General features: G+C 41.9%; 1 protein-coding gene across 1 annotated transcript in view; it reads left to right on the top strand.

Moving 5' to 3' along the window:
* HAL (histidine ammonia-lyase) overlaps nt 1-8,241 on the top strand; it is a 30,941-nt gene extending 22,700 nt beyond the window's left edge. Inside the window, exons 17-20 of the mRNA XM_004381241.2 lie at nt 1,547-1,681; nt 5,540-5,648; nt 5,738-5,807; nt 8,087-8,241. Coding sequence (XP_004381298.1) covers nt 1,547-1,681; nt 5,540-5,648; nt 5,738-5,807; nt 8,087-8,227 — 455 coding nt within the window. The 3' untranslated portion in view covers nt 8,228-8,241. The remainder of the gene's footprint in view (nt 1-1,546; nt 1,682-5,539; nt 5,649-5,737; nt 5,808-8,086) is intronic.
* Nucleotides 8,242-13,258: the final 5,017 nt, after the last annotated feature.

Genomic DNA, 13,258 nt, shown 5'->3' with positions numbered 1-13,258 from the left:
AACTCACTCCTTACCTAAACCTCTCACTAAAACTCAACAAAGATAACCAAGGAAGAGCCACTGAATTCATCTCTTCCTCTGACCCTGTACAGTGAAAACTGTAAGAGCCGGAACTGGACGGGACTGCCTTGTTTTTCCAGGTCTTGAAAGTTTCCCACCTTTGACAGAGTGGTCACCACTTTTATCTCTCTCCTTTTAGTGGAAAATATTTGAGTTTTCTTACTCTGACAGGTTTCCACCTTACACAGGTTCTGGGTTTTGCAGGTTTTATGTATCTTCTATTCTCTCACTTACCCGCTTATTAAAATATTCCTTTAAAGGGTAGAGACTTCTCACCTTAACATGGTAGTGGGGGAAAATGTCATTGATTTCTAGAGAACATTATGGACATCAGGAAGCCTCACTTGAATGTGGCTATAGCTTCCCAAGTTGCCTGTTGAGGTTGTTCAGCTTGCTTTCATTATAATGAAATTACAGTTTTCTCTCTCTCTTTTTGTTTGGCCACTTGTCTTTGTCTTTCTGAACATGCCTCACCACACACCCTGCTTACCATAGAGCCCTCAGTTTAGGGTCCCAGAAAGGGGAACTTTCAGTTGCTGGAACCTGGAAAATCCTGGGCAAACCAGAACACGTTGATCGCCTTTAGGTCATCTCAGAATACAAACCCTAGTAGCCTAGAAACCAACTGAAACTTCACTCAGAGCCACCCTTAAAGTTAAGGCAAGAGGAGAAAAGACTCTTGGGATTTGACCTTCCCTGGCTTCTGAAGCTGAGAGAAGGAACTCCGTAATCTGGGTCCTTGCTACTTAAAGTGTGGTCCTTGGACCAACAATATGCGCATCACCAGAGAGTTGAAAGACTGAGTCTCAGGCTCCACCTGAAAATTATTATCTGCATTTCAACAAGACATTCATGTGACAATAAAGTTCAGGAGGCACCAGTCTGGGCTGTGCCAAGGATTCCCTCCTCCCTGAGATATTTCTTGCAGCCATCAAGCCCTTGCTTAAGCACGGAGTATACGCTTATGTCATCATTGCATGCTCTGAGATGTTAAATCCTCTTGCCCATCATTGCATGCTCTGAACTGTTAAATCCTCTTGCCCAAGATCTGTGGGTCCAGCCTCAATCTCCACATGCCATGCCTGAATTCTAATTCCACCTCTTCTGGTGAAGCAACCAGTCAGATTGTTCCCAAACACCTGGAAATGGCTGTTATGTCTTTTTTCTTTTTCTTTTTTCCCTAGTCTCCCTGACATGCTAAACACTTCCAGTATTTTCAACTTGACCTTGTAATATTCGGGTTTCCAGCTTCCCACCCTGGAGTTATCTCGGAACTCATGATAGCTTTAGAGTCTTTGTTACTTTAGGAAAAAAATCCATCAGTTCTATTTTCCCAAAGTAGCTTTGTATTCCCTGATGCTTGGATAATGACCAAGAGCTGCTGGAGAGGGTATTCCATGCTATGGAGCACTTTGGGGAGACTACTTGTAATTTTGGCAGTTTATCCCATTACAAGCAGACTGTAACTTGTGCTTACGTCTTGCAGTTTCTGAGAACAAGGCTCTGTGCCACCCCGCGTCTGTGGACTCCTTGTCCACCAGTGCTGCCACAGAGGACCACGTTTCCATGGGAGGATGGGCAGCAAGAAAGGCCCTCAGGGTCATCGAGCACGTGGAGCAAGGTAATGTCAGCCATCCCAGGTGGCAGGCCTTGCTTATAAACTAGTAGGCCAGTGGTTCTCAAAGTGGGATTCCCCACCGGCAGCATCAGCATCACCTGGAGACTTGTTAGAAATACAGATTCTTAGGCCCCATCCCAGACCTTCTGAATCAGAAACCCTAGGGAGGAGAGGGGAGCAACCTGGGTTTTAGCAAGCCCTCCGGGTGATTCTGGAGCTCAGTGAAGGTTATGAACCACCGAGCTATGCAGAGTTAAGCCAGTTTATCAGACTGGCTGTTGCTGCTGCTGCTTTTTTTTTAATGAAAATTTCAAAACATATTTAAAAGTGAAGATACAATGTTTTAATTTATCTTTAATTATCTTTATTGAGATATAGTTCACATACCATACAATTCACCCATTCCAACTGTATAGTTTGGTGGTTTTTAGTATATCACAGAGTTATGCAACCATCACCACAATCAATCTTACCCTTTAGCTGTCACCTCCTCACCACCTCCCCCAGCCCCCTCCCAGCCCTGGGCAACCACTAATCTGCTTTCTTTCTCTATAATTTGCCAATTCTGGGTATTTCATATAAATGGAATCATACACTATGTGGTCATTTGTGACTGGTTTCTTTCACTTAGCGTAATGTTTTCAAGGTTCATCCACGTCATAGCATGTATCAGGACTTCATTTCTTTTATGGTTGAATAATATTTGACTGTATGGCTAGACTACATTTTGTTTACCCATTCATCAGTTTGATAGTCATTTGGGTTGGTTCCACTTTTTGGCTATCATGAGTAGTGATGCTATGACCCATCCATGTACAAATTTTTGTGTGGATGTATGTTTTCATTTCTCTTGGAAGTAGAGTTGCTGGGTTAAATGATAACTCTATATTTACCTTTTTAAGGAACTGCCTGGCTGTTTTCCAAAGCAACTGCACCACTTTACATTCCTACCAGCAGTGTATGAGAGTTCTGATTTCTCCCCACCCTCACCAACACTTGTTATTATCTACCACAGTGTATTCTTGATTTTCACTCTTAAAATGGTTTCCCCATTGAAAACCTTGCTCTGGTCAAACACTTAAGGAATCACCCTTCTCTAGCCTCATATCTTATATCCAGTCCATCAGCAAGTCAGCTGTACCTTTAAAAGGCAGGGAGTTGAAACTCTGTCATCTCCTTCTGATTGGTCTCCTTGTTTTCACTACTGTTCCTCTGCAGCCACCCCACACAACAGCCAAGGCTAGCTTTTTAACACAGCATTTAGACCACACTATGCCTCTGCTGAAACTTTGCCAGCTATTTCCTATCACTTGAAACGAAATCCAACCCCCTTACTGTAACCTACAAAGCCCTATGTGATCGGGCTTCTGCCTCTGCTGCCACCTCTCCCCATCCTGTTCTCTGCCCTGGAGCCAGCACTGGATCCTTGCTGGTCCCTGTGCCAGCAAGGGGAAGAAAATAGTCATGTCAACTAGAACGTGCTCTCAGGATTAAGATTCTTAGAATAGTTTTTTTCTTTTCTTTTCTTTTTTTGAGGTGAAAAGTGGTTATTAGGCTATCATATATCAGCTTATCTCAAAAAAATAAAAAGCATGTAGAAAAAAACCAGCTAAATCAAGATGCATTGAACTCCTTGGATTTGTAATGACCAAGTGCGTAGTTTTTTAAGTCCCAGAACTGCTGGTTGTGTATAGCAACAAAGAGCATTTAACAAAATGTTGCAGAGGTGGCAGTTTAAGGTTTTCCTCATGTGTTTCATGTTTGACCTTGCAAATATTTACTTCTCAGTTTTTTCTGTCTTTGACATATTTGAGGTAATATCATATCACTAACACTCATTGAATATTTACAATGTGTATTCAACTCTTTAACTCATTTAATCTGCACAATAACCCTAGAAGATATGAACTATCAGGAAACCAAGGCAGAGATTAAATAATGCGCTCAAGGTCATACAGTTTGTAAATGGCAGAGTGAGGATTCAATCCCAAGCAGTTGATTCAAGTTCGCTGCCTTAACTGCTCCTCTACACTGCTGTATTGTTTACAAAAAATGATCCAGATCCTATGGATTCTCAGCACTCCATTTGCAGGATTGTTCTATAATGTATTCTTGCAAAATTTATCCCAAACTGAAGTCTCTGTGACTTGAGAGTATGCTATTTTAGTCATATCTTTGTAATACCCGTGAAGGGATTATGTAATAAGGTAGTTAATTTAGCAATAAGCTAGGGTTTATTCCAGTCATTTTGGTAGCTTTAGACCAAAAATATCTCTTCTCCTCACCAACTCACCTCTCAACTTCCTTGATCAAGATGGATGAGATCTGTTTCCTATTTCGTCCGTTGTGTAAATTTCAATTTGTTTTTAGTCTTGCTGTTCCCTTCAGCCTGAAATACCTGGCACGTGGACCTTCATCAAAGATTTAAAGGAGGCAATGTATGAGCCATGAATCTTTGGTTGCCTTGGGGTAAAGTCTGTAATGTTCATTTTAAGCCTTCAAACTCAAAGCCTCCCAAGCCCACTAAAACAAAAATTCTAGAAATTAGTATCTTGCCAACTCTAAGTTTCTTAGTAAAACAATCTTTGTACAGTCTTTCTTAGCTAAGGACTCATTAAATGTACCATACCTTGAGATAAACTTGGAACACTGAGAAATCTAAATGTCTCTACATTGAATACAGTCAGATTACAAAGAATTTTTTATAGAAATATAGTTCAAAATTAAACCACTTTGGATCCCATTACTTGCGAAGAAAATAGTTTAGAAGCTTAAAGTTGACCAAACCATTTAAGTGGTTAACTCAAATATGTATTAAAAACATTTGACTTCTTATCTTTAAATTTATGAAGCACATTACAAACTCTGGTGAGTACAGACAAGTCACTATGGAAAGATGAAGTTACAGAATCCATTCTGAACTTGGAAGGAACTTCACATCTTCTACTCTAGCCCCTTACTTCACAGATAAGGAAATAGAAACTGAGGAAGAAGTAAAATATCTTGACTAAAGGCACACACTTACTTAACAGAGTTGGGGTTCAACCTCAAGATTGGGTAGTCTTTCTCTTTTTTCTCCCCTAACAACATGAAACAAACCTGGCCTTTTAGTTTTAGGATGTGAATGGGGGAAATGGCGGATTTCACTAGTATAGATTAATGGACAGCTTCTTAGGCGGTGTTGAGGTTCTGCTAATCTATCCAGGTAAATATTTCATTTCTCCCCTTTTCATCATTTGTGTTAGTTTCCTAGGGCTGCCCTAACAAATTACCACAAAGTGGATGGTTTAAAACAACAGAAATTTATTCTCTCACGGTCCTGGAGACTAGAAGTCATCAGTGCCATGCTATCTCTGAAGGCTCTATTGGAGAATCCTTCCTTATGTCTTCCTAGTGTCTCGTGTCTCCTAGCAATCCTTGGCGTTCCTTGGCTTGTAGCTGCCTCATTCCAATCTTTGCCTCTGTCTTCACATGGCCTTCTTCTCTGTCTGTCTCTCGGTGTCCTCTTTTCAGCAGTCATTGGATTTAGGACCGCTCCTAAATCCAGAATGATTTAATCTAGAGATCGAGAATTACATCTACAAAGACCTTATTTCCAAATAAGGTCACATGACAGTCTTAGATTCTGGGTAGACAGGAATTTTGGGGGGACACAGTTCAACCCACTACACCATTAAAGATGCATCTAAGAGATTACAAAAACCATTTTAACAAAAAAATACCAAGGCAGCTTCATTCTGCCAATAGAGACCCAACCACCTGTTAGTTGACTGGCAATGGCCATTAACTTCAGTGTCCTTTATTTTCCTCAAGCATGAGGTCAGCCTTTAATCAGCTGTCTCCTCCACATTTCTGTTTTAGTGCTGGCCATCGAGCTCCTTGTAGCCTGTCAGGGCATCGAATTTCTACGCCCCCTGAGAACAACCACTCCGCTGGAGAAGGTCTATGACCTGGTGCGCTCTGTTGTAAGGTAAAGTCAAACACATCCCTGAAACTATACCATTTCAAAACTGGGAACCCGGGAGTGGTTAATGTTTGGCTGGTGTGCTTCCTTTCCAGGCCCTGGATAAAAGACCGCTTCATGGCCCCAGACATCGAGGCAGTACACCGGCTGCTGGTAGACCAGAAGGCAAGCTGGCTACTTGGCTGATTTCATTGCTTTTGGTCATGATAGAAATGAAAAGTGGGAGGGGAGGTGGAGAACCATTATCTTATTCTTTTTTTTTCTTGCTATTCCTTGGAAATGAACAAAAAGATACTTATGCAACTTGCAAGGCCACTGAGAAGCCATTTGGTAAATTCTTAAGTGCCCCAGGTTGCACCCAAACATTGAATATCCAAGGATTAGAAGTGGACATGGATTTTTAATGGAGTTTTGGGGCAAGCATATGTGGGGAGAAAATGAATGAAAGGTTTATCTATCCCCGTCTCCAAGAATGTCCTCTTTCATTCAAAAGTACTTTCTCTTTCTAGTGCTGCTATCATAACTACCACCACTGGGTGTAATCGGTTCATAGGCCTGGAGGGACAATACACTCCCAGGTTTTTACTTTAAGGGGTTATGAGTCTGTTTAGTGGTCTGATGTGTCCCTGCCTCTATCACATTGGGTAAGACACAGATTCTCTTAACCACTTATTTCTTCTGGCTACATTGACCAAAGACTGGGCTGATAGATATAGATGCCTAGCAGGCTGCTTTGTTGCTGGGTGGTGCAAATGGTTAAGTGCTGGGCTATGGAACTGACAGGTTGGCAGTGCGAATCCACCCAGAGGTGCCTGGAAAGAAAGGCCTGGCAATCTACTCCTAAAAAATCAGCTATTAAAAACTCTATGGAGTGCAGTTTTACTCTGAAATACATGGGGTCACTATGAGTCAGAATCAACTTGATGGCAATTAACAATAACATATATATATATGTTGTGTGTGTATATATATATATATATAGATAGATAGATAGATGTATATATATATCGGAGCCCTGCTGGTGCAGTGATTAAGAGCTACAGCTTCTGACCAAAAGATTGGCAGTTTGAATCCATATGTTTTGGTATATATATATGTATATATACACACTATATATGTATATTTTGGTATATATATGTGTGTTGATATACATATATGTTTTGGTATATATATCCATATCTATATAAAACCCGTTGCCACTGAGTCAATTCTGACTCATAGTGACCTATATATATATATTTTTTTAAGTTCTCTAAGCCTTTTGTAGTAATTTTTGGGTATCACTGTTCCCTAGAATCATTTGATTTCCCCTGGAATAGTTGCTCTGCTCTTGGGGAACGATTTTCCCTTTGATCTTCACACCTGTCATCTGTAAGCCTGCCCTGCACACTTTGAGGGGAAGCCCCTTGCCTGCTGCCAGCTTTGGAGCTAGGAGAGAGATTTGTGAGAGGTTGGCTTTGAAAGAACACATTTTTCTAAGGTAATACAAAGGAGTAGAAAGGTTCCTTAGCTGTCAGCAGGCATCAGAGAAAAAAGTAGCTGTAAGCCAAAACCAGGGCCTTAATTTTGAGAGGATTTTGTGCTTAAAAGAGAATGGGTTGGTGGGTAGAGGTAAAAACTAAAACAAGGATCTGAGGCAGTATGTCTCAAACTGTCATGTGTGTGTATGACTCTCTGGGGAATCGGGTCATATGCAGGTCCAGATTCAAGAGTCTGGGTTGTTGTTATCAGGGGCCAAAAAGTCAATTCTGACACATGGCAATTCCGTGTGTGCAGAGTAGAACTGTGCTCCGTAGGGTTTTCAAGGCTGTGACCTTTCAGGAGAAGATCTCCAGGCCTGTCTTCGGTGGCCCCTCTGGGTGGGTTCAAACTGCCAAACTTTCAGCTAATTATCGAGTGCTTAACCTTTTGCACCATCCAGGAATTCCAGGTCAGGGCTAGTGACTGAGATCCTGACTTGTCCCATGTGATCCTGATGCTATTGGTCCACCAGCCATACTTTGATAGCAGAGGTCTAAGGACAGAGAATACAGGGTGTTTCCATGCAATGAGAAAACCCGATCAACTGCCTTTTATCATTCAAGGATTAGCCTCCAGATTATACCCTTGAGCAACTTTCCTTAACTCTGTTTACCCAAGTCTTCTAGGTTTGTTTCTTGGTTTTATTCTTTGCTTTCTTGTTTTTGGTGCTTTGGAAGAGTAAACAGCTGAAAACCATCAAACTAACTTTAGAAAAAATTTGGACTTTGTATTTTAAAAGCTATTAAGGCAACCAAAGACTAGTTGGTACAGATCATGTGTCAAATGACTTAAAAGCAAGCCAACAGCTGTTACATGTCTAGTGAGGTAGAGACAATGTTTTGACTTCGGGTGAAACTGATGTTCAATGCCATGTGCAAACAGTATCGCCAACATTTCAACTTTGTTCTGCCCTTGCTTCTCAGATTTGGGACGTAGCTGCACCATACATTGAAAAATACAGAATAGAGCATATTCCAGAATCAAGACCTGTTTCTCCTACGGCTTTTAAGCTAGAATTTCTACAGAAGAAATCCACCAAGCTCCCAGAATCTGATGACCTTTAATGGGCTTTGTCATGAACGAGCGGATCAGATGGCACCTAGGGCAGCATTATTCTGGGGGAGAGAACTTTCCCAGGTAGAGCAATTTGTTCTATAATTCAGTTCTCTTAAAACCTGCTTTGGTAATATTATCATGGTTGCTAAATCCAGCACTGTGCTCTTGTTGGCATGGTTGAAGTCTTACTGGGTATTTTCAGATTTTAGGAGTTTCTTTCTTTCTTAACAGTATCAATGGGTCACTCACTATTAAAGGTGAGAAGAGTAACCACAGGTCACCTAGGTCTCTTTTCTGCTCTTAGCATTAGATGAATTTAAACCTGGACAGCATTCTTTTCCAAAAACACTGGACTTTTGTGAACCATATTTTTATTTTTCTTTATTTTGACAAATTCTTCACTAGTTAACTTTCTTTCACTGATTGTACTATGTCACCATATGACAAATGCCCCTTAATGCTTTCACAAATAACCATTTCTAAGTCATAATTTCCCCTTAAGCTGTTCTGTCTTCTATTCATTAAATTATAGTACAAAATAGTCAAGAGGTCTTAAGCAATTACTCCACAGGGCAGTCAAAACCAACAAGAGGTTTTATGTGGAAAGGAGTTAGGAATGAATATAAAGATTGTTATTCGAGTGAACATTGAACGGTGTATCTCATATTTTTTAAATATCACCGCACATATCAGAAAAAGGACTAACGTGCTTAAACTGAGTGTAAAGTTAGTATCATCACTTTCTTACCGTGTGTTAGTACCCTATTCTCATTCTTATAACAACCCGGTGCAAGAAGCCTGTCATTTCACAGATAAGAAATCTGATGCTCGGAAGTTAACCAACTCCTTACCTGTATTGGTAATCATTAAAATGAAGCCCTGTTGACAAAGGTCAGGTGGGGCCCCAGGATGTGTTACCCAATTTGTTTTCTTTTCCCCCAAGAAGGAGATAAGGACCTCTGGGAAGGCTTAAGCATAACTCTCTGGGTGAAGGATGGGTCAGATGGCCTCCTGGCTTCTCAAGGCTAAGACCATGCAACCATGCACAAGGCACTCCATCCCAGGAGGTTGAACTTATAGCCCTGTGAGCTGCAGCCAGTCAAAGAAAAGACAGACACAACCTGCCAACTTGCATACCTGATTACGACCTAAAATGGGTCCAACAACATATTTCACAATAGAGTTTTCACTCATTAGACTACAACACATCCAAAGGAAAGGTGGAGACCGAAGTGAAAACTGCTGCCTATAGCAATTCAGCCAGCAACAAATGTGCTGAGGAGCTTGTTTGCCTAAAGGTTGTTCTTGGTGCCATTCGTTGTTAAAATGTAAACACACACGAATGAACTTTTCTCATTGTTATCCGTGAGCTGAAACTGATCCAGTAAACCTGCGAAGTCCAATGGCGCGTCTTCACTCCTGCTTGGGGAGTGCTGGGCCCCATCAGCCCCTTCCGTTCTTTGGGGCACAATGACACACTCTCACTGAATTTTCTATACGGCTCGGTTAGTAACTGGCATTGTCTTCAAGAGAGCTGCAAGGTAAATATGGGATAAACTAACTCTCGATTCTGTTATGTTTCCAAGGAGTGGCTGGTGGATTCGAACTGCCGAACTTTTGGTTAGCAGCTGAACGCTTAACCACTGCGCTACCAGGGCTCCAACTCCTCTTTAGGGAGAGGCTATTCTAACTTCAGTTAATTAAGTTTCTGAAAGATTTCTGTCAACAAATGCTAAAACTTGAGAAAAAGGCTTTAGAAAACGAGGTTAACTCAGTACACTTTTTCTTTTTCCCGTTGAGCAGCAGCAGCAAAACAGCTGGACACAATTCATTTCAGCTCAGGGGTGGGCCTGATTGTTGTTGGGTGTCATTGAGTCAATTTTGACTCATAGGGACCCCATGTGACAGAGTAGAAGTGCTCCATAGGATCTTCTAGGTTGAAATCTACCGGAGCAGAATGCCAGGTCTTTCTGCTGTGGAGCAGCCTTTTGGTTAGCAGTCACATGCTTAATTGTTGTGCCACCGGGGCTCCTTTCTAAGGGAATCCTGTTCTCTTGATTCGTTCAAGAAAAGGCTATGGTTGCAGTTTGGGCCAATGAGATGCAAGGAGAGATTTGTTGGAGGCTTCTGAAAACGTGCTTTCTTTCCTGAGAGCAAGGGAAGCCAGCCTCTCTTTCCCTGCTGCTTGACCTGAATGAGGAGGCAGACAGCGCCTATGGCTGTTACAGCCAGCCAGGCCCCGGGGTGAATCCAGCCTTAGGATGACACCAACACTGGATGGCAGAGCAGAGGGAGGGAAGGAATCTGAGTCTTCAACATTACCGTGCTGCTGGATAAACCAGTCTTGAAGCCTGCCCTACCTCTGAATGTCCAATGATGAGCTAATAAACTTCCCTATGTTTCAAGCCAATTTTAGTCAGGTTTTGATCCTTGCAACCACTAGCATCCTACCTAACACAGTCACTGGTTTAGTTACCTACTGCTGCCATAACAAAAAATACCACAAGAACAGAAATTTATTGTCTCACAGTCTGGGAGACTAAAAGTCCAAATCGGTGCATTGGCTCTAGAGGAGGGTCTTCCTTCGTCTCTTTGAGCTTCTAGTAGCTGCTGGAAATCCTTGGGGTTCCTGGCCTGGTAGCTGCATCCTCACTTGGTGTCTGTCTTCCCCGTGTGCGTATGTCTCTGTGTCTATTCCGCTGTTTATAAAACACCACAGAGAAGTGATTGTGCCACCCTACTCTAGTATCCACTCAATGGTCATGGGTTTTAAGGAGTTCTGGTGGTGCAGTGGTTAAGCACTTGGCTGCTAACCAAAAGGTCGATGGTTCAAACCTACCAGCTGCTCCACTGGGGGAAGATGTGGCAGTCTGTTTCTGTAAAGATTTACAGCCTTGGAAACCTCTATGCGGGCAGTTCTACTCTGTCCTATAGAGACACCAATGGATTGTTTGTTTGTTTTTTAATGCTGGTATGGCCTCATTAACAAAACAAAAGAAAATCCCTATTTCCAAACAGGATCATATTTACAGGAATAGGAGTTAGGACTTCCACATTTCTTTTTGGAGGCCACAATTCAATCCATAACAGCCACTATGTATGAGGTGCTGTCCCAGGACTGTGGTGTACCAATAAAACGCATAGTTCTGTATTCAAGGAATCACCATCTAGTTGGAGACATAAAATAGTAATTACTGTACCAAACATGTGTTCTAGAGAAAGGCAGAACAACTGTAGCACCTTTGGATCATCAGGGAGGCCTCCTGGAAGAGGTGACTGAGTTGGACTTTGAATGACGGGAGTCAGAGAGAAAAGGGAGAAAAAGGAGAAATGTAAGCTACATTGCAAGGTCAGAAGACATTTATGCCAGGAAACCATTTCCATGTTGGCCACTTTCATTGAACAAAGGACGTCGAAGATAGCCCTGTCCTTGCCCTCACAGTTGATAGCCTAGGCATTGGGCCAAGAATTAAACAAACAATAGCAACGTGTAGAAGTGCTTTGGGAAGGCTGTGAAGTAAGTAGGGGCCAGGTCACGGAGAGTGTGATAACCCATATTAGTGGTACAGTTGTTGTTAGTTGCCATCAAGTCAGCTCATGGCGACCTTATGTTTAACAGAACAAAACATTGCCCGATCCTGTGCCATCCTCACCACTGTTGGTATGTTTGAGCCCATTGTTGCAGTGGTATAATAGGAAAAGCAGAACTCTCCCAGCACAACCTCTGAGAGGTTGAAGGAGCTGCATGAGCAGAACAGACTGCTGTGGCAGTGCGTCTCAATGGCAGCTCGTGCCATCTGGGTACCTAGTGTCCAATGCCGGCAGTAGTGTCACTAGAACCACTTGCAAAACATCTGGCGTCATCTGTTGGAATAACTTCCCTCTCTTGAGAGGCTGGCATTGAATTTATCCCTTCGCTGGTTACTGTTATAAAGATCAAGATGCTCATGCTTTGGGGAAAATCTGGCAAAACTAATTTCAATAAGAAAATTACTATGTTTCACTAAGAGTGTATCCTTTTAAGAGAACTGACACTTAACGCTATCTGGTATTAATTCTACTTTTGAAGGCCAGTCTTACTGGCCATAGTGTATTGTAAATTCCCTGAAAGCAGGACCCAGCTTACAACCAGACTTTCAGAAATGGAGAGAATCTAACCTCTACATTTTACAGATGGTCTCTACATTTTAGAGACTTCAAGATGAAATCAAATCCCAGTTGTCAAGTCCCAAATTTGTGTTCCCTTCAGTGTACCATGTTGCCTTGCCTGTCTCCTACAGGAACTAATGTATACATTCTCAACTCAACAAAGGCAGGAAAAATTGGTTCTGGTAAGCAAAAAAAATCTTAGCTATTACAATGGTTTGTGACCTTGCAGAGCTCAACCCTACCTAACAAAATCCTATTCCTTAGTATTTACTTAGTATAGGCAGAAAGTATATTTCATTTACATTTTAATTAATTAAATTAAGTTAAATTTATATTTTCTTCTGGGGTGGGAAATATTTTTTAAAGGTTGAAAAACATTGATCTAACACAATGTGGAGCACAGAATAGGGATTTTCCCATCTCACTGTGTGATTTTGAGAACTTTCCACCTGGTCTTTTAAGTATCTGATACTTCCTACTCCGTTCCACATCTTGTGGGAAGAAAATCTATTCTCTCCACCAAAGGACTTGTTCGATGTTGAAGGTATCTTGCCAGAGTTCACTCGCACAACAAATATATGAGTGCCTACAATCTACAATGGGGACCTTAGTGGCTCTGTGCAAGAGACCCAGGTTCAATTCCCAGCCAATGCACCTCATGCACAGCCACCCCATCTATCAGTGGAGGCTTGCATGTTGCTATGAATGCTGAACAGGTTTTAGCAGAGCTTCCAGACCTTAAGATGGACTAGGAAGAAAGGCCTGGCGATCTACTTCTGAAAATCAACCAGTGAAAACCCTATGGATCACAATAGTCCAATCCCCAACTGATCACGGGAATGGCACAGGACTGGGCAGCATTTTGTTCCATTGTGCATAGGGTCGCCATG

This window comes from Trichechus manatus, unplaced genomic scaffold (genome assembly GCF_000243295.1).
Source record: "Trichechus manatus latirostris isolate Lorelei unplaced genomic scaffold, TriManLat1.0 scaffold00081, whole genome shotgun sequence".
Classification (NCBI taxonomy): domain Eukaryota; kingdom Metazoa; phylum Chordata; class Mammalia; order Sirenia; family Trichechidae; genus Trichechus; species Trichechus manatus.
This window is presented reverse-complemented; position numbering and strand designations above follow the sequence as displayed.